Source organism: Pempheris klunzingeri, chromosome 17 (assembly GCF_042242105.1).
Source record: "Pempheris klunzingeri isolate RE-2024b chromosome 17, fPemKlu1.hap1, whole genome shotgun sequence".
Taxonomy (NCBI): domain Eukaryota; kingdom Metazoa; phylum Chordata; class Actinopteri; order Acropomatiformes; family Pempheridae; genus Pempheris; species Pempheris klunzingeri.
The window spans coordinates 8,810,494-8,832,712 of NC_092028.1; the positions used below are offsets into that span (position 1 = coordinate 8,810,494).

Below are 22,219 nucleotides of genomic sequence, written 5' to 3' on the forward strand. Positions count from 1 at the left end.
TGCACTTGAAATGACATTCATATCTTTCAGGACATCCACTTCCAATGACCCTTCAAGCTCAATTCATCACCTGTGCTCCGGCTGACACTTCAGCTCCTTTCACTGCTCCATCTTCTGCTCTTTTCACCACAAAACTTCACTAAGTGATTACATTTAAACTGACACTTCAACTTCACTCAGTGATTACACTTAAGTTATCGCTTCACCTTCTTTCAGCACTTTAACTCTTAACCTGCGCGCTCAGCTACTCTAAGTCTGCTACTTCAATGGCAGTTTCACCTGTTTCAGTATTTCAACTTATTTGAGCAGCGAAAACATCTTCAGAAGATCTTTTTTAGTTTAAGGTTAAATGTGGCTTTCCACTGAGTTCTATTTTAATATGTTAAACCTGACAAACTCCGTCTACCATCCATTCTGTCACGCATGCTGTTGTTGTTGAATGAAGCCTTTTCCCCTTTCAATAGGACTCCTGAACAGATGAAAATAATGAGCTGTGTGCTGCTGGACCGATGAATTGTGCATGTGCATGTGTTTGCATTGAGATCTCTATTGAATGTGTAAGTCATTATGCAGTGTAAACCATATGAAATTCTATTAACCCTTTAATGGCCCTGCTCAGAAAAAAGCGAGAGAATGTTTCACTTGTTGTGTTTTTTAGTTGCTGTACGAGATTCTTGTGCGAAAAGTGAAAAAGACAATATTGTAGAATTAGCATCTGTTTTTGTAGAATCTGTTTTTATTGGCAAGATGAATAAACAAGATTCAAAGAAACAACCAATGTTCATATCAAAACAACAAAAAGTCAACCATCATTTTCACCTGTATCACTTTTATTCTAGCACACGAAAATGTATTTCCAACACACCTTAATGTAGACACAGCCTAATCATAACTGTGTTTTCATTGGAAACATCAGAAATATTATACTGATATAACATTTTCAATAAATATACAGTAAAATAGCATCAATTTGATTGTTTTGACAATAATTTATTATCAAAAAAGCAATTGTGCCTTTTCCAGAGGCCAAGGTACCTGAAAAAGTGTGTTTCTGATCAAGCTCCAGCTCCACTTCTGTGTTCTCTAGACTCAAATATTGCGCAGTATTTCTCAGATGTTAAATAACCCCCCTCCCCAACCCCCCTCCCACTGAGAGCCTAAATCTTATTTTTGCAGATGGAGATATAAGTGGCCTTATTAGGGCAGAAATCCAGAGTCTGGCAATGGGGGCAAAAGGGGGGCATCGCACACACACACACACACACACACACACACACACACAGTAAAGACAGTGAAGACAGTTTGCAGTCTTTCCTTCCTGTCGTACCCCCCCTGCCTCGCCTGGGCAACTCTCTAAGTGCATCCACCGGGTACACACACTCTCTCTCTCTCTGTCTCTCTCTCTCTCTCACACACACACGCACACACAAGCGCGCCCGTACACGCGCACGGACGCTCATATAGGAGGATCCCAGCAGAGAAGCGGACAGTGAACGGCGGAGCGCGCACCGGACCGGCTCGTTAACTTATCCACTTCCTATTTATCCCCCCTTCATTCTCCAGTAGCCGCAGCACCGACCTCGGATCGGACTACGGGACAGAGCACCGGGTAGGAACAGACTCCTCCAGCACTCCAGACAACCTCAGACCGGTCGTCATCGTCTGTTTTACTCCGGAGACTGCGGATTTTATCCTTCATCTCTTCCAGTGGATACTGAGAGTGCGCACCGCATCCCCGAGATAAACTGAGTGTGCGGACGTCCAACCTGCTGCTGTTTGCTTAAGAGCTGGGAAATTAAAGCCCTCGGTCCGTGTGTCAGTCCGGCTGTCTTCTCTGCCCTCCTCCGGCTCAGCTGCACCGGTCAGACTTGGAAAGAGCAACAGCCTCCAACCGGCGCATCAGTGAGGTAAGAGATGCGACTGTCTCTCTAACCACATCATACAACGACTGCCACCGTGCCTGCTTAGCCAACACTCTGGGGTCTCCCATCATGTTACAATTACAGGCCTTTCTGCTGCAGCACATCATTTCGATGGGCATCAAATCGGCTCACAAATGAATTTCTAACTGTAATTTATTTATTTTACACCAAAAATAGTCATTTCCACTGTACGCGCAGGTGTGTTTATTCTAAGTGTACTTCACTTACAAGTCCAACAATCTGGGTGGACCATTATGCTATTTGTGCTGTCCGCCTCCAGCTTCCCACACACACACACACACACACACACACACACACACACACACACACACACACACACACACACACACACACCTCACTACTGGGCCATATGGAACCCACGAAGATTACATAAAACTTACATTTCTCCTCTGCAATTCCTCCTCCTCCTCCTCTCTCTTTCCCTCTCTCTCTCACTGGCCTCACCTGACCCTGTTTTATGGATTGAAGATGCCCGTTTAGATACTTTAGAATTTAAAATTAAAAATGTGTTAAGACTCATCTTTAAAGTCCTGGTTCTTGGCTAATAGTAATAATAGTAATAATTACATTGTTTATTCAGTGTGATAAATGGGTGCCAAATAAACAACTTTTATATTATTTCATTATATTATATTCTAATATAAAACTATAGCAATAATAAGCTGCTGATTTTGAAACCATGGGCCCCAGGACACACGGACATAACAGCCCCCACACCCCTCCTTCAGTGCAGCAAGACACCCCGAAAAAGGCACAAAATGGCTATGCCGTTATTTTTTAATCGTTACAATGTGTGTTTGTGATGATTTTGTGTCTTTATGGTCTTTTTGTGTCTCTTTGTAGTTGCACTATGTCTCATTGGGGTTTTTTTTTTATGTGTATCTGTAGTTGTTTTGCATCTGTGAAGTAGTTTTGTGTTTCTTTGTAGTTGTCATGTGTCTCTTTGTAGTCCTCTAGTTGCTTTGTGTGTGTGTGTGTGTGTGTGTGTGTGTGTGTGTGTGTGTGCGTGTGCGTGTGTGTGTGTGTGTGTGTCTGCTTCTGGTCATTTTACGCCTCTTTGTTCTCATTTGACTGATTCTCCACCAAGAAATGTGTCTACATGCTAGGACCATTCAGTTATGCATCCACGATACTAATACGCCAACTACCTATCGGTGGGGGAGGGGACACCAGGAGTGGTCAATCGGTTTCCAAGGGGGGGCTCATGTCATCCCTCTGGTTCTGAGTCTACACCCGCCTATACACTTTTAAGGACAAACACAGATTATAGAACTGGACTCCATACAATGAGGGGACGGCGTGTTGGATATAAAACAGCCGACCTGATAAAACATTTATTCCATCCAACCCAATTCAGGCCTATATTGATCAGATCCGATCGACTGGACATTTCCCCATGTAGGCCGGTGTGATATCAGCCGGACTGGTCCCGATCGCTTCAAAGCTCATTGAAGTGCAGAACAGATCGGCTGGTTGTAAAACCTCAAACATCGTCTGCCAGCGTCTGGCATTTATTATCCTGAGCAGCATCTATCTCCTCAGTTTAACGTGAAGGAGCCTCTTCTTTCTCTCTTAGTCTCCACTCTCAGCTGGTCAGAGGAGCTCTGCCTGTTCCATTCTATTTTTAGTCTCTATTTACAATGCAGTAGCTATAGAGGCAAGAAGAGTCTCTCACTCTGTTTCCCTTCATCTGTCTCTTTGCCTCACATCTCTCCTCCTCTGTCTCATGCTCTTCTTTCTGTCTTCACCTCTTTCACTCACTCAGTTTTTTTTTTTTTAATGTCCCTTTCACCTCTGGTTTCCTAGTTTCTCCTTCAAGCTGCCATCTCTGCCGTCATCATAGATCATCAAGCGCAGACAAGAGCGATCCAACACATTAAACACTGGTAGCAGCTCACCTCAAACTGCCACCTGCTCCACTGACATGCACACAAGCACCCATACAGTGTATTATCACGAGGCTGGGAAGACAGCGGAGGAGACCCGGGGTAGAGGTTAATCTCTGGATGCTTTTGACCCAAATCACCACGCGACCTACATACCCTCCCCTAAAACAACCACCCCACAGTCCCCACCGCACAGCCACCCAAACACATCTTTAAAAAGCAGCACACATGTAGAAATACGGCACACAACAGCCTTTCGGATGCCGAGCCACTGAACAACCGAGCAACAAATTTCTGAGGTTATTAATTACCTGTGACAAAGCGCGCAGGAGAGACTGGATTCAGCCCAAATTGCCTTCAAGTGGAGAAGAACGTTTTGATTAGAAGATCTCAAAGAATAGTTTTTAATAAAGCAAATGTAATTAACGTCTTCTTCCATCTTCCATAATACTTGTGCATAATCTTGAGGCAAACCTTACAACTCCCTTCATGGCGAAGTGTCCCAGTTTAGACAGGAACCACTGCATACACACCCAAACCTCAACCAAATACCACACACTAACACTCACTACACTGGGCCTAAATTAGGTTCACAGTGGATTACATTAGTAAGAAGAAGAAGTCAAAGGTTTGCTGCTACAGTGCCCATTATGATTAGGACCACTTGCAGTGTATTTCTTCTGTGTATCGCTGTAAAACCTACCCATGTTCAGAGAGGCCAGCAGGCTGCAGCCAGAACACACCCTGACTACTTCCTGTTTGAACAGGAGTTTCTCCCTGTGAAAGGTGGTTAAACGGCAATGTTTATCCTCTACTGTACGGTGAGCAAACCGCTGAGGAAGCCGATGTCAACCGCGTGACAAAAAGCAGACGAGGGTTTATGAGATTGGTTTTTATCAGGTTTCACAATAAATGTGTCACTGATTCATTGGTGTTATGATAAACTACACGAGCACCTTCAAATGTGACTGCTGGTTTAGGTGAAATGTGTCATTTCGGAGGGTTTTATACGTTACAACCATAATTGGACGTGACTAACTCCTGGCTGGGCAACAAAGAGAAAGAGGAAGAGAGATGGCTAATGTGTGGAGTAATGGGTAAACTGTTTGAAATTTGTGAAAATGGACAGGGTGCACTTAGCGAGGAGGCATCTGTGGAAGACAGCAGGAGACAGACGGAAAACAGATATCAGAGAGCAAAGAAAGGAGGAAAGTGTGAATGCTGCAGAGAGGAAACCTGCAGTACAACAATCACTCCGTGATTTGGATTTTTACAGGAAAAATGTTTGCGTTGCAGGGTGTGTAAGGCTTACAATTTGGTGGTTGAGGTACATAAATGGGCGGGTATTGAGCAAATGTCAGGAAGAGTAATTTGAGATGGAGAGGGAGGCAGAACAATGGAAAAGGCAAATGATGGTGAGAGAGAGAGAAGATGGGGAGAATATAATGGATACAGGCAAGTAGATAGAGAAAAAGGAAGGACTACATTGCTCAAAAACATTTTCTGGCAATTATGCAGTGACTTTTAGGTGGACACAGTGTGCCATCACCCGCCACCTTTACGTCCTGAGGCCAGTCCTTGTTTCAGAAAGATAGCAACAGAGATTAAGGAAGAGAAATAGTGAAAAAAGGGTGAGAGAAAGAGATGAATTTTCTTAGAGGAAAAAAAAAGACAGCAGACAAACAGAGACATAGGCAGAGAAGAAATGAGAAAAGGAGACAGGAAAAGAGGTAGAGGCTGGGAAACAGATGGATAGAGCAGACAAATAGAAGTGAAAGCAGGAAAGAGGGAGAGGGGAGGGGAATGGGGATGAGAGAGCTTGTGAGTGATAGAGTTAGAAAGAGGAAAGCATTCAATCCTCCTGTCGTCTCCGGAGGATGCTGCTGAAACCTGATCTCAGCCAGGAACCGGCCATCGCTCTGCCTCTCTCTGTCTGTCTAATATTGGTAAGACACACACACTTTGTCATGTAATATTGCACCTGGTGTTTTCCCCAAACTCACAAAAGGACACATACACACACACACACAGGGCGCGCACACACCTTTGAAACATATCACACGTTTCTCTCCACAACCTTTTCTCATCCCTCCCCTTGAATCACTTTTTTATGAAGTCGCGGTTGTTGATATATGGGACCAAGACGCTGGAATAAATCAGTCAGCCATTTACATGTTGGCCTGAGGCTTTTAGATGTTCACACAGATGATTGATAACTTCTGTTCCAACGTCCTAAATAGTCATTTTGAGGTGGGAAAATTCATTGACTGCAAGTTATTGCACAAGGTTGCTTAAATTTTGATGCTCAGATATATAAAAATCATTGGTCTTTTGAGAAATATATACAGTACAATAGAAGAATATGCTTTTGTTTTTAATATCAGTATTAGCTTCCTACTTTTACTGTCCCACTACCTTGCATGTGGGTAAACATAAGAGTAGCGAGATTCAGAGCCATTTAAATAAAAGTACAACAAATGTCTATAGTATTATTATGGTCTGTGTACTTCATTAGCGTACCGACCATGCGGTGAAGTAGGTGTTGAATTCAGCCGCTATTTCCTGCCTCGACATGCCCCCTCACTCACTAAACTGCCATAAGGACAATTGCATAACATCAAGTGTTATTTAATGTCCCTTAAAAAATACCATTGTTGTTTCTGTGTTGGAGCACCTCAGTGAGATCGATTCTGAGTGCAGACTAGACAAGCACTCAGCTCACCCGAATCCTCAAATGACTCACACAGGCGTGCGCACACACACACACACACACACACTCGAGGGTGCACAAACACAAGTGCACGCACAAGAGGGGAAGAGTATTGTTGAGAGGGTAGTGGACAGAGCGTGGGTGGGGAGTGAGAGGGAGAGGGAGGGAGGGAGGGAGGGACAGACAGAAAAAGATGCAGTGGAGGAGAATGAAGACAGTATTGCTGTAGAGAGTTGACCACCGGCATGTTTGGCTTTCAGGGCTGCAGCATACTGAGTTATGAATTTAATGCAGATTATCAATCATTTGTAAATAGTTAATGAAGTGTTTTTCTGATCAACACATGAGACGGAAATACAAACCGGTCATGGCCCGACATAGGCTACATTTTACAAAAGCTCTTCCTTTCACTGTCGCCCTTCACAACCAAATATGTGCTGTGTTTAAAGAAATATGACAACATTTTGGGAAATACTCCTATTCACTTAATTTGTGCCAGTAAGAAAAGAATATCTGTGAGGAGTGATACCATATCTGTGTGTTTAGTGGTTAGAGTCAGGACATATTTAGTCTAGCTTAGCATAATGAGTTGGATAACAGCTAGCGTGGCTCTGTCCAAAATTCAAAAATACACCCACCAACACCTCCAAAGCTCATTGATTTAAACAATGTATCTTGTGTGTTACACTTATACTTGGCCAGAAATGTGACAATAGAGGGAATTACGCACTGGATTTATTTATTCACAAATAACAGTTCTGATAACCTGCTACTCCTGTTAGCAGCTATGTGTGTTGCTAGCTATGTCTCTGCGCCAGCAAGAAAGTACCAATGCTGTGCAAGAAATTGTTCCAGCAAGCAATTCCCCATGAAAATCAGGTTTAAAGTTGCTGGTAGGTGTGTGTTTTTCACTTTGGAAAAAGCCACGCTAGGCGTTTCCCTCCCCCTTCTCTCTTTGTGGTAAGCTAAGCTAGGCTAACCACGTCACAGCTCCAGCTCCACACATGCTTGCCTAACTCAAGACACAAAATCTCTATTTACCAACATGAAGAGCTATTCATTTAATGCAGCTACGTGTTTATTAAGAGCTTAAAAAGATTTTGATTTGTAGCTCAGTCCCCTTTACTGGTAACCTGAATGCCACAGAACATTTATACATCAGCGCAGGCCTGCATTTAGCTGCAGCTAGCAATGACTTTGACCTGGTTACATGTGTCTTTTTCCCTCTAGACCAAGGTTGAAGTGTACTAGAAGGCTGCACTTATTGCACCATATAACTGTGCATCATGATTTTGGTTTCCCATAAATGATAATCCTGTAACATTTTGATTAAGTAAGAATGGAAACCTTACGTTCATCATAAAATAAAAATAAAAAGCAAAAGCACCAAGTAGCCTATTTCTCAGTTGCCACTGAGAGATATTCTCTCATCACCATACAGAGCTATACAACAATGATAAATTACATGACATATGATACAGTTTCTGTACATATTTCTCACACAGCACTCAATCGTCAACTTCACCTACAGCTAATACTCCATGACATGATAAAATGTACTACAGTATGGACCTGTTTATCACATCTCCTGCCACTACATTGCAGTGTGGGTGAAATAGATAGTCCTGTTAAAGTGCATATTAGTAATGAATTCATCTTTTCAGGATGTGCAGATGACATAAATAGAACCTGGGCTGAAGAATATATATATATACATTATACTAACTTATGTCCTCTGCCTCTCCGTCAGTCTTCCTGTCAGCTGTAAATGTGTCTACTTCACTCACCTCACAGAGGCCATTAACTGACATGGGCTGGTTATGTGGAACTGAATTGTCAAAAGTTGATATTGTTATTACAATATGTTATTCATACAATTGAACTGGCAACTTTTACATTAGTTGGGTCAAGTTTGCATCCATACTACCAGCACTCGGAGTGGCGAAAGCTGGCCATGCCAACCATTTACCCATTACTTCCAGCTAACCTTATTCCGTCAGATAACCCTTGATGTTGTGGGGTGTGAGCAAAGTTTTGTGTTGGAACACTTCTGTATTTCAAAAGCACACACTAAAAGATGGAAGAGGGTGAAGATCGAGGGCAAATTCTCACAGAAGCAAAACATTTTCTCCTCTCCCTCCCTTCAGGTGTTGAAAATCAACTCTACTGTAGTCTGCAGTCATCAATCTTGGTTTGAAATTATCAAACTACAGGTGGTAATATACAAGAAATGGACCAAAATGTGCATAAAAGTGATGTGCTGTTGAACTGCTGTCATTTTGGTTACACACGTAATTAAATTTGGCATATTCAGCAAGGCTGTGGAACTTTTCCTAATGTGGAAACATTCAACCCCAAGGACACAAAAGAAGGCAACTGAACATATCCTGTGGTGTTAAGTGGGTCTGCCAGATTTGTACTCTATGAATTTAATAGCCTCTATTCTCCCTGCCTGTAGGTGGAATCACTAAGCAGCTGTTATGTTCTTTATGGTGTTCTTGCTGCAGGACATAGTTGTATTGAGTGTGTCTCCATTTAACAGTGTTATGCACAGTATAAATATAACTCTGGCCTTCCCGTTGTGCACAGGTAGAAAAGCCCTACATCAAGCTGCAGCCATGGATGAGATGGACCTGCCCCAGATGAAGAAGGAGGTGGAGAGCCTCAAATACCAGTTGGCCTTTAAACGAGAGAAGTCCTCCAAAACAGTGACTGAGTGAGTAGTTTGTCCATAACAGCTCTGCACATATCTGCAGAGTTCAAGCACCAAAACACAATTCTGCTAAGTAGTTCTAAGACTGAAAATAGAACAGCTTCGTTACACTGAACACATAGAAAAAACACAAAATGTTGCACAGTGGATCATGTTTGTAACTGACTAGTTTAATGAATACCACTCTCTTATCTGTTCAGCAATTATGAAGCAACAGCCAGCAGCGATTAGCATAGCTTACCACAATGACTGGAAACCAAGGGAAACTGCTAGCCTGGCTCTGTCCAAAAGTTGTTTTTTTTAAAAAAGTGTTAATGATGAGTCTTGAGGGGTGTTAGTTGGTGGCTATTGTTACCTTTGGACAGAGCCAGGTTACATTTCTCCCCTCGTATTTATTTTCTTATCGAATCCCTGACAACAAAACTGATCTTAGTTTTTGGATTTTTGAATACATCCAGCCACCATTGTAACGTCAGTATTATGAAAACAATAAAGTTTAAGAGCCACTATAATATAAAAAAACAACAAATTTGTGTTATGTGTGTGTGAAAAACTGGATTTACCACAAGTGAAGCCTTTACACTTACACTAATTACAAGTTGTTGTCAGCGTGGCAGCTGACAGCTTTAGTCACAGTTCCATGACTACTGGTCAAACTCTGCCTGCAGAAATGGGCTGTGTGATGTGTTTGAAAGCTTCAGAGGAAGTGAGGAAGTGGTCCTCAAGTTGAGATTGTTAAACCAATCGCTGTTTTCAAGGTATTTAGTGGTATATTCATTTCCAGTATCATAAACATCACTTTAAGAAGGCAGTAAATATCTACTATTCTTCACCGTAATAAAAACAACATTCTGGATGTGACAGCATTAGTCATTCCACCACTATGATAACACAGTGATATGACTTCATTAACTAATGCTGCCTTGAAGGCTATTGTCAGCCAGAGCACACATTGAAGCATTAAGCAAAGCTGCAGCCGTCATTAAGCTCTGTGCAGCTCTCTTTGTCTCATAGTCTCACTGCAGTGTCAGTAGATTAAGGGCCAATCAAGGAAACTTAGAAGAAACACTTCATCTGAGGCTTCATCAGCACTGCTCGAGAGGACAGTCTTGACTAATGCTGTTTTTCATGAAGAGATGAAAAGTATTCAGGGTCAGTGTTTTGAAACCCTGCATAAAACTCTTATGCATGTAGAAATGATTTTTGAAAAATAGGAGAAGCATTAATAGAAAGAGTGTTTTAAAGTACTGTGACTTTATGGATAATTAACTGAATTTTAAATTTGGGTATGTAACCTTAGAGAGAAGAAAAAACATATTATTTCTTTTATAAATGAAAAATTCCTAAGCAATAAAACACACCTTTGCCATTTTCAGTACAATGTAGAATTTTTTTCTGGCACAGTCTTACTGGTCTGATATATGAGAAGTAGCTTATGGTGGCTCACGTTAGCTAATGTTAACACACAGTCTGTAGATATTGCTGAAACATAATGTTCCTTTACTATTTTGATAATTAGATAATAATAATCTAATTAGGTTTCAATTATTTTGTGATAGAAGTACAACAAGATCATATCTAAAGTTCACTAATTAGCATGTAATGTCTCGTTTGTTTAATCTGTACAGAAACCAAAGTGTCCAAACAATATGTTGTGGTTTTATGGGGGTACTGCAGATACAGTTACTGCATCTGGCCAAGCTAAGCCAACCATCTGTGCAAGCAATTTCATATTCGTCCTACAGACATGAGAGTGATTCTGATCTTCTTATGCAACCAAGAGAGTGAAACCCAAAATATTGAACAATCTTTAAATCCAAGTGAAAAAAATGATAATTACACAATAAAGCAAAAACATTTTTAAATCAATTATGTATATTATGAATGGTAGCTTTCCAGAATTAGAGTTTACAGAGGACCAATAACCTTTGTAGTCTCTAATAGATGAACTACATTACTTCGGTTGAATTAAAGGGATTTAAGCAAATTAAAAACAAAGCAGTTTAAATAAAAGCTACAGTTGCAGAAGTAAATGTAATTAGTTACCTCTGGCTTGTGGCTGCTCAGCCTCTCTTTCTTCCTCTCTGTCTTGCCTTGTATGGACAAGAGGAAAAGTGGACAGAGGATGGATTGTTGTAATAAACTTCCTCTGGAATTTGAAAAATGTCTCTGTTTCCCCACAAAGCTTGGTAAAATGGATAGAGGATGGCGTCCCAGAGGATCCCTTCCTGAACCCGGAGCTGATGAAGAACAACCCGTGGGTGGAGAAAGGAAAGTGCATCCTTCTCTAGAAGAAACCAACCACCCAGCCATGAGCTTTCAACTCTAACCGCCCTGACCAACACACACACCTCCGGATGCCCCCTGAACCTGACCCTCCTGGCTCGGCCTATGAAGGCCATGGCAGGGAGGTACCTCCTCACTTCTCCACCGTGAATGTACAACAGCTGATATCCCCCGACACACACCCTCCAAGAAGGACACAGAAACACACATTGACATAGACACACACTCACACACCATCACTCCAAACTTTGGGTTTTCCCCCCGACTGCCACACGTTCACTGCAAGTTTATTCCTGCCACGGCAATGCATCATTACTACGATATATGACGATGATGATCAATACTACTATTACATGTTTCTATATGGATATATGATGACTTATTTATGCAGCTGTCAGTCACAAGCTTTCTCTCCTCTTTTACAATTTCTACTCTTCGTTGTGATCATAGGAGTGTCTTGTCTCCGTCACGTTCATTCTGCCAGACTGATTGTAGATCTGCTGGGGGAATATTGTTCCGTGGCGAGATATTGACCACTTGCTCTTACAAAACTTATCATTTATCATAAAACCAAAATAAATTTTTGGTACTTTTAAAATTGAAAGCTAACAGGTTGCGCAAGTCTGTTGTTGACAAAATAACTACATTTAAGTTTTTAATACCTCAATAAACCGTTCATAAGAGCCTATAAGGACTTATAATTTATAGAATACAGTATACTAATACACCAAGGTTTACTTGTGTTGGCTTGTAGAACATGGTTTTAAGGTTTTACTATTCCCTCAAATTAGCCTTACAGAGCAACGACACACATAGAACCTGCATGTAAAGGACAAGGTGCATGCCTGTGCTGTGTTTGATCATCTTCATGTGTGTTTGTTTGCTGGAAGTAAAATAGGATGCTTATTCTTCATCATTAAGCTTTTTGGCACTTACACTACATCATTAGCGGCGTTTCACATCCATATTTTATCCAGACGTGATTGAATGCACTTTTATTCACACATAGCTACAGCCAGATCACAAATCAGAGTGCAACGCATCTTTGTTTTCTTCCAAAGTCATGTAAATCAGCTGTTTGATAACTGAGCAAAAAATGTCTGAAGAGGAAAAGCTTGAGCACAACGGTTCAGGTAGCTAGCTAACAATTTTCCATGAGCTAACGCGAACATGTGGATGAATCGTAAAATAAATAGCTTAGCAACAGCAACAGACTTCTATCTATCTCGAATGCTTCTTGGACACGTTTACAATTCGCTTTTTTTGATATCTGACAGCTATTTGATCCACCAGAGATGCATAAAGTGACATGCAAGTGTAAAGAGTAGCAACATGGGGGCAGTTGTAATACATAATATGACTACACTGCAAGCCATTCTAACAGAATTATCCTTATTATAAGTTTTAAGTCTTTATAGGTTCTTATGGTACATTCACAAATTATGACCATGTTTATTGTTTTCAATGTTATCCACAAACTTAATTAACAAATCATGCCACTGCTGGAGATCAGATTCTTTCAAAAAAAAAAAAAAAAAAACTTCAAGAATCCATTCATTCATTGTCTAAAGGTGTCAGTATGCTAACTGAAGCCTTTACACGGAAAAGAAAGAACATAAATTAAGGAACGTGTGACAGTGAAATCAGCTGTGCTTGCAGCTTGCACAGCTGTATCTTCCCTAATCCAAACTACACATGACACCTGTAGGAGTCATGTGTAGTTTGGATTATATACAGCTTGCATGGTTATCACATTTACATTCAGAAGAGTAGATCTGCAGCCAGTTTTGTTTCGCTTCAGCGTCAGTAAGGTCAGAAAGTATCATAGCGGCTCTGTTTGTGTTGTCAGAGAAGAATGAAGCTGTGTGCCCCTGGGGAGGGTTGAGTTTACTGCTCCTACTCTTCCTTAGCTACAGCCCCTAAGCACAACATGCACGCACACACACACACACACACACAAACGACAACATACAAACGAACCATGCATACACACCATCTCTCTCCACATATGTACAGATAGACCCCTTTAACTTATTAACTTATTGATCAATGCTTAGTTTATTTATTTATTTATTTATTGATGAGACCTTTCTCTTACGTTAGTTTTTGTTTCCTATGTCGGCAATCCCTCTTCCTCATACCCCACGTTGAAAGAAAAAAAAAACAGAAAATGACCAAAAAACGGACTACACCTTGCCAGATCACCATCTACTACTGCCTTGTACACAATTTCCTTAAAACAAGAATGTAAATATGTGGCATGATCACCGCTGACCTCAGAACTGGCCCGCGTGTGCGTGCATGTGACTGTAATTGTGTGGTCATGTGTGCATTTTTTTTTTAAGTACACAAATTTGGACGTTAGGCTCCCTTGTGGATTGTGACGCACATAGACACACACACACACACAAACACATACACACTTACACTTACATGCAGCTGTGTCTCACACACAGCCAGGCCTGAGGCCGAGCAGATCGGCAAAAAAAAACACACACACACACACTGCTTAGCGAGAATGTGTATGAGGGGAGGAGTGGCAAGGATGTGGGATTCTCTAAATGACAGTGGAGCCTCTCATCATCTCAGTACTGTAATGAGCCTCATTAGATACATTTTCTTCAAGATGACCCAGTTCCCTAAAGGCTGCTTAGTGCTTGGATGACTTTAGTCCCATTATTTGTAACCACAAATAATTAATTTTCTTTTATTTTGAACTAAACAGTTATATGGTCCATGATGTGCTTATAAATTACGTTTTTATGAAACACTGCATTTCTTACTTACTATATAAAAAAAAAATCATACTCAGATTTATTAAATAACTAGGGAACAAAATAGAAACAAAATGTAAAACTCTCTCACTGTACCTGAAGTCAGTGAATGTAGGATGTCCAGTTCAACAATAAGCATATATGCAACACAACGACTCCAAATGGAGCCATTTCAGAAGTCCCACGGTCCACTGAGAGGCATGTACAGTATGCACCCCTCTTATTTTGGAAATGATGTTTTATTTTATTTGAATAGTTTGTGTGTTGGAAAGTACAATGTATGTTAAGTAGCTGACAGAATGATACTAAAGCTTTGTGTTCAAATATAGCCTTGTAATTTCATGATAAATGCATGAAGCGGGGGGGGGGGGACTTTTAAAATGGCTTCCACTGTATAAAGAACTAAAGGTCCGAGCTTCAGGTTTGTAGCTTTTTCAGTGCGAGGGTGTAATGAATTCCCTCTTCCATCATGATTGTAAGAGTGAAAGGTATAGAACTTGTCCAGCTCTTACAACCCCATTGGAAAAGCAACAAATGCTGTGCGCTACAGTCTCACAGCAGCCTAGCTCTAGAGGTACGTGAGAGGATCCCCGAGTCTGCCTGTCCCTCGTCTGTTTTCTGTTCAGCAACTGTAACTTTACTTGTTTGGTTTGTTTTTATATAATCTGAACGTGCGTATGTATGTATGTTATTACTATTATAATGACAGCATAAAATCTTGTCTAACTATCTAGCAACATATTCCTTGTGAGAGTGCTTTGGAAAAATTATTATGCATCAGATCAAGTCCTAGTGTAAAGATGACAATGAGCAATAAATTAAAGATCATTTTTTATTGAATGTTTTACAAAAACATTTATCTTATTGAATAAAGTAGAAGATTTTTAGACAATGTGGTTGTCTTGGTTGTTTTTTTTGTGTTTTGTATATGTGCCTGAGTAAATACAGCAACTGCACAGTATCTCCAGTAAGAGTGGCCTGCTTCCAGATCTTTGAAACACCGCCTACCTCTTCGATTTTATCAGTGATTTAAAAAGTGTAGCTCTGGGATTGTGCTTATTGACAGACGTGGGCGGCGTTAAAAATAGAAAAAGCGTCTTGTAGTGCCAGAGTCAGAAGAAATAGCTGCTTTGATGAAAAGCAGGGCCACAAAAATGACAACAATTACAGATGAGATCAACAGGTTGTGCAGCTGACATGCAGAAATACATGCATACATTGTCTATATAGCTTATCCTTAAGGGTTGCGGAGTGGGTGGTGTCATGGCTGGCTCCTAGGCCACAACAAAGGAAGAGGTGCAAAAGCTCCACTGCAAGCAACAACCATTTTATTTACAGAAAACAAAGAGCATGTATGGCTGGATGTGCGAAGAGAGAGAGATCTGGTTCTCCAGGCCGGCCTATATACCCTGGTGCACTGGCCAGGTGTGCCAGGTTAGCTGATTGCCTGCTCCGCCCAGCCAGGGACCTGCAAAACAAAAGCCAGAGAGAGAGAAACGGCCCAGGCTCTAGGGCCGTAACACCCCCACCCATAAAGTCAGGGTCCTCAAAGGAACCCTGGCACCTAAACAAATCAGTGCCTTGTCCTATCTATTTATACCCTTACCTTAGCTCAAACTGAAATATGTTCCAAAAAACAAGAAAATCTCATTGTTGTCCCTAGCGGCCTCCTTTAATTTATATCCATCCCCAGCAACTGGATCCTGGAAGCTGATTTAAGAGGAAAGACAAACAACCCAAGGAGATGGAACACAGTAGAGTATCAAAAAAAAAAACACACACACCTAACTAATGAGACCGAGACAATGCGTCTGCCACCACATTGTCTCGCCCAATCCCAATCCCAGCTGGCATGGCGAGGGGCGGGGTTCACCCTGGACTGGTCGCCAGTCAGTAACCGGGCTGACACATAGAGACAGACAACCATTCACACCTACGGGCAATTTAGAGTTACCACCTAACCTAACCTGCATGTCTTTGGGCTGTGGGAGGAAGCAAGAGTACCTGGAGAGAACCCACACAAGCACGGGGAGAACATGCAAACTCTACACAGAAAGGTTTAAGGTTTAAACCACAAACCTACCAGCCAGCAGATTAGAACCTGGAACCTTGTTGCTATGAGGCAACAGTGCTAACCATCGCACATATTCTGTGAAAAACCGCAAACACAGCTTCCGTGTTGACAGAAAATGACGTCAGCAGGGAAGATACACTTCCAACTGATTGGTTAGGGCACATTAAAACAAACTAGCCGCATCTCCAAACCATAAGTTGACTAACATGAGCATGATGTCTAAATAATGAGGTGAAACAAAATTACTATTCATTCTGCTTAGAAGGGTATAATAAGAGAGACAGAGAAAGAGGAAGGGATAGCATACATAGCTTTAAAAGGTTTTAATAGGTTAATAAGTTTGGAATATTCAACCTTCTTTTGTTAAATGTAAATGCTCAATTCTCATTCCCGCTACGTCAAAAGGCACGCTTTGACTGTCTAGTACTTCTGCAGATGTACCAAAAAACCTTCGTTTTTCATGGTAACAATAATAAACGTGGGCACCAAGTTCATGTGGTTAGGTTTGAGCACTAAAATCCAAGGTTAAGTTCAGGAAAAAATGATGGTTTGGGTTAAAATAAGTATGTTACTTGGCTAAGTTAAGTTATGCTTCGTACGTGTAAGTTAAAATAAGTCAGCGTTGAGTTCTTGCCTTAAAATGATTAGCATGTTTTCCAGCCTTTTGGCTTTTTGTTGGCCTTGAGTATGATGGTACTCAGCTCTGTGCTCGGTGCTCTGACCATTAGGGTTTTCAGTGTTCTAGAGCAGCTCTGCCTCTGGGATATGTAGGCAAAAACTCTTAAGTTCAAATCTGCAAGAGAAAACGGAGAGAGAAATGGCTGATAGAGCGAGAGGCCCGCGGATAAAGTAGACTGAAAGATAGGAGGCAGAGACAGGCGAGGCAGATGGTCCTATAGAAGGCTAAACTCAGTCTCTTCTCTTTCTTCCCCTCCAATGCTCCTTGTAACTCATGAATAATGGAAAACGGGAGATATCGGAGGGCTCTCTCTTTTTTCACCCTGTCAGTGCCGTTTGGTCCCTCGCTTTTTCTCTTTCCCTCTCTGTCTGTCTCTTTTCTATCTCCCCTGTCTCCGTCCGGTCTGCACTTCTGGGGATGACAGCACACTGGATTCAGATATAAAACTTTGACTGTAAAAAAATGAAAGAAAAACAAAGATCCTCTTACCTTTAACCAGACTTGGCAAACTGCAGTTTCCACAGTCAAGACCAAATATTCACGCTGAGCTTACAGAACATTTAATGCTAATTTACTAACCAAATTAATTTCTTAATTATTATTATATAATTATTCATCATTATTCTTAATCATTTTTATGTTTGCTGTTGTTTCTTTTCTATGTTTTCGTGTCCGTTTTTTTTCTATTTAGCTGATCTGTAAATTAGTTTGTTTTAATGGAGAGTCATTTTGTAAAATACGTGGTTAATTTAATTTCACCAAAGTATCAAACAATCCTCTTCTTTGAGCTTTTCTCCTCTTCTGCCTTTCCGCCGCCTACCCCTTACAATGCCTCACACACTGTGGCACATAATTGTAGATCTTAGCTCGTAAAAGCAAATCCAGGTTCATGTCTTTGATTGCATTGGAAAGTCTTGAAAAGTCTGAACCTTGTCCCCACTTGGGCCCTTGTTCCTAAGATAATGCAGATGCCTCATGACCCTCATTTATAGCGTGGGTATTCGTATACTCACAATGTATTCATAACAATGGTGTGTTCATTCAATGTCACATTGTTTGTCAGGTACATTCTGGATGAAGAGGGGATGATGGGACAGACGACTCTTGCTCAGGGTGTGTCTGTCTGCTTTTTATGGGTCAGCTCCCCTCAATCCCTTCGACGCACACTGACACACACATGCACTCACTAATGCACTCAATCCCCCTCACCCTCACTGCTAAATCCTCACCCCCATTGTCCCTTTCCCCCTGAAATCCTCAAACCATCATCTCCTCCACACACACACACATACACACACACACAGACACCACCCCTCTCCTCAGCCTGCTTCCCCGGTCTGTCTGCAGTCAGGGCTAATGCACTGGTTAATGGCCCTCTAACCCCCTATTCACTCTCAGATTACACTCTCGCGCACATGGGAATACACGCAACTGTGCATACCAGTACATCTGTGCCCGCATGTGCACATTTACGCACATTTACTCAAACGCTGGTAAATAAAGACATGCATTCATATACTTACACACACACATACACACACACACGTGCACTGATGCACGTACACAAACACAAAACAGGCACTAATGGCCCGCCGGTCCTCAGCATGTATATACACGAGTGGATTAGGATTAACAGTCCGCCTCCAACACCACTACACACACACACAGTGTATACAAAGAGAACTAGAACCAATCTCTAATGCACATTCTGCTGGTGGTGATAATCTCTCTCTCTCTCTCTCTCTCTCTCTCTCTCTCTCTCTCACTCTCTCTCTCTCTCTCTCTCTGACACCAACCACATACAGCAGGCCGACTGCTCTCTGCGCTGCTGAAGTCACCAGATGCCATCTAATCTAGGAGCTCTAATCCACCCTTTCGGGGGCCTTCCCTCTCTCCTCCACTCTCTCATGAATGCACTGTTCTGTGTATAAATGGGTAAAGCACTGTGGGCAGAAGCTGCTCATAACATCGCATATTGCTATTGTACTAGTTGGTCTCAGACATGTAAAACCATCCATAATCCTATAGAGAAGGTTTAAGACAAAAGCTGCATTGTCAACATTAAGGCCTCAGCATGCCTCAAAAGAGTTTGTCTTGAAGGTAAAAGGGTTTATAGGTCTTCAAAGTGAAACGTTGTAGAGAGTAGTGACACGCTATTGATGTACAGATGGATATCTGTCTCTCCTTGAAGGCATTCACTGTTTTGCATGTGGTAATCGAAGTAACTGGATGGCGTCTTCACTTTTCCTGTACGCATAGTACAACTGAACAAGTTATGTACTGTCAGATGGTTTTTATGGTGCCATGTCATTGTTACGATGGCTAATTATTCCACAACCCCAATAGTGTGAAAAATGTTCCACTGGCACGGATGCCTGCCCGACTGTGTGTGAAGGGCTCCGTCTTAGGACAACCTGGGTGAGTCAGAGCATCTCGACCTCACAACCAAGTGGTTGGCCAAGAGGGAACTCAGGAGAAAAGTCGAAAAAAAAATCTTTATATAAAAGTTCATAGAGCAGCACTGTAAAACTTGGAAACTTGGAAAATGAAAACTTGTCTGACAAAGTCTGACACACTTAAATCACACTGGTGTTGATTTACATGGTCCCCAGCAGGTGTCATGGATAAGAAATATTGTTTTGTGCATACAATTACTGAATGGTGATCCCAAATTAAGCATTTTAGAGGACAAATCACTTAATTTCTATGCACAAAATTTAACATTAAAATGCAATTTAATATGTTTTACGGTTGTCAAAAATAACACAACATAGTTTACCACCAAATAAGTAACACACACACACACGTCCCCATGTAAAATCTAAACAAAATTGCATTAAATCTGTGCAGCTTATTTCCTAACAACTTATTGCTTATGGTGAACTGCATTCATTTGCATTCAACACCAAAGCACACCTTAGGTTGGGATCATTGATTCTCAGTGGAGACACTGAACTGACATTGAATTGTGTCTGTTGAACAATGTCTAGTTGATCTATCCCACACGGTAAAAGCTTTTGACTTTGTTCATAATGGGATTTTTTTTTTTTTTTTTCAATCTAACGTGTTTTAAGCATCAGAGTGGGCGCTGAATTCAGTTCATGTATTCATTCAGTCTGAACAACTCCATGTTAGTTTGCTACCAGCTAGGGAGATGTAATGGGGTGTCATGCTATCCCACAATAGTGTGCCACATAGAGTTATGCTGGTAAAATGATCCATTAAATTCTCTTTTTTTTTTTCACTTTCATCAGAATATTTTCAAAGCACACACAGTTAGCTTTGAAGGCAACCTTGTGTGTCGCTGCTTTACAGAAGTGCCTCAGAAAGATCTGTTTGTTTTCCTCTCTTACATTTGGGCTATTTTTGGCATTCAAAAACACTCTCCCTCTCCTTCACTCTAACTCCCCTATCTCAAAATGTTCACTGTCTCTTTCTGCCTTAGGTTTCTCAAAAGATACGATCTAAGTGCGTCTCTATCTGCCTGTCTCCCCGCCCGGTCCTGCAGATTACAGAGCTGATCCGCTGATCAGAGCAGCAAACTCCCTCATCTTTAGCTTACCATCAACACTCATTATCGCAGCAAGGGTTAATCCACCAGAGCTGCTGCTCAGACACTCACAACACTCTGCTATATCCAGATGGAGCTGTCAAGAAACTCAAATGTTTTTACAAGCCCGTGCCAGCTTCAGGCAGCTTTTAGTGGCACATGCTGCATGCAACAGTGAGTTACTGCTGAACATTTGCTCAGCCTCTGAGAAGTATTTGACTTTTGCTCCCCTTTCAGCTGTCGTCAAGTGAAAAAACTTTACTTAAAAATCATGATGAGTGAAAAATATTAAGTTACTAACGCGGACAGTTCAGATCAGAGTTTAACAAAGACCCTGAAAATCCAACAGCCTCTTAGGAAGATGCATTGCTCCATATGTGGATGCTGTTAAATATCGTAATATTCCAAGCTCCATCAACAGTACATCCATTAACCCAGCATTAATCCAAGCTCAGAGCTACAGGATCAATAATAACCCAGCAAACAACTCACTCGCTCAGTTCACATAACCCAGCCAGATCAAATATGAGGTCAGGTCATTGGGGGGAGGAGCAACCACAATTTACTTTGGGGAGTCGGGTGGAGATGGGGGGGGGGTGTTTGCTGCATTCAAGTGGTAGAGAGGAGCTCAGGATGACTGGAAATTGGGAGTTGGCTGCCAAATGCCAAATATCACTGCTCTGACACCGCACACGTCAGGAAACCAAACTAAGGTGACAACCATTCAGCGAACATGCTGCCATCAAAAGAGCTTTTTTAAGAGCGTGTCGATCAATCAACTGTCACAGAAGTCCTCACAGTCCAGGGAAGCAACTCACCATGCAGTCGAGCCAGAAGTGTTAGATTGTAGAAATCTTATCATTGCATAAGAACAGTAATGTTGCTTGAGCGTCTCTGTAAAAAGATTAAAGACTAATGAAGAGTTAAAGTTAAATGTCCATGCGTAACTAAAGTTTGGTTGGAGGCACAGCTGGAAGATCATGTGAGCTTCCTGTAGAGAGTATTTCTATAGCATCTTCATTCAGGAAAATATATTCTAGTATATATAATTTTGAAACCCCCTTAAGAATATCTAAAACTCCACACCAGTGCTCTATTAGAAGTAAAACTAGTGCATTCAATGTACTTAAAGTGTCAAAAGTAAAAGTAGTTGTCATGCATATCCTGTTGTGCATCATGTTTTAGAAGGTGACAAATATCTATAGCTGTCAGATGAATGTAGTGCAGTAAAAATATATCAGAATACTCTAATATATACTTACAATATATTAGAGATATACGTCTCTGAGCTGTAACATTATGCTGTATTCAATATAACTAATAAAAAAAATAAATCCATCACATAAGCTCTTTTTATGCAGCTGACCCAGGTAAAAATGTGGTTGCTGAGCCAGGATAATCCTGATCAAATTCAACAGGCATTCCTTATCAGCCTTTTTTTACCAAGTATCATCATCTCTGTACTTCAGAGGAAGGTCCAGATGAATCACAGCATCCTGGGTAACAATGAAGATTGTGTAGTTTGCAAACACAGGACTGTGTGGTAGTGATGGAATTAGGCTACCCCAGATTGTGGCATTTGGACAAGCATTTTCAGGCTTTCT

The 22,219-nt window shown here is 41.3% G+C and overlaps 1 protein-coding gene across 1 annotated transcript; it reads left to right on the forward strand.

Annotated features, from left to right (window-relative positions):
- The first annotated feature begins 1,824 nt into the window (after positions 1-1,824).
- On the forward strand, positions 1,825-12,534 carry gng13b (guanine nucleotide binding protein (G protein), gamma 13b). Its single transcript, XM_070848474.1, has 3 exons — positions 1,825-1,907; positions 9,129-9,255; positions 11,438-12,534. The coding sequence occupies exons 2-3, from the start codon at positions 9,158-9,160 to the stop codon at positions 11,541-11,543; spliced, it is 204 nt and encodes a 67-aa protein (XP_070704575.1). The 5' UTR covers positions 1,825-1,907; positions 9,129-9,157; the 3' UTR covers positions 11,544-12,534.
- Positions 12,535-22,219: the final 9,685 nt, after the last annotated feature.

Excerpts from the sequence above, each read along its gene's own strand:
- gng13b (XM_070848474.1), top strand. The coding sequence starts at position 9,158 with ATGGATGAGATGGACCTGCCCCAGATGAAGAAGGAGGTGGAGAGCCTC. Across the intron at positions 9,256-11,437 it reads TCCTCCAAAACAGTGACTGA|CTTGGTAAAATGGATAGAGG; the intron begins GTGAGTAGTTTG and ends TTCCCCACAAAG.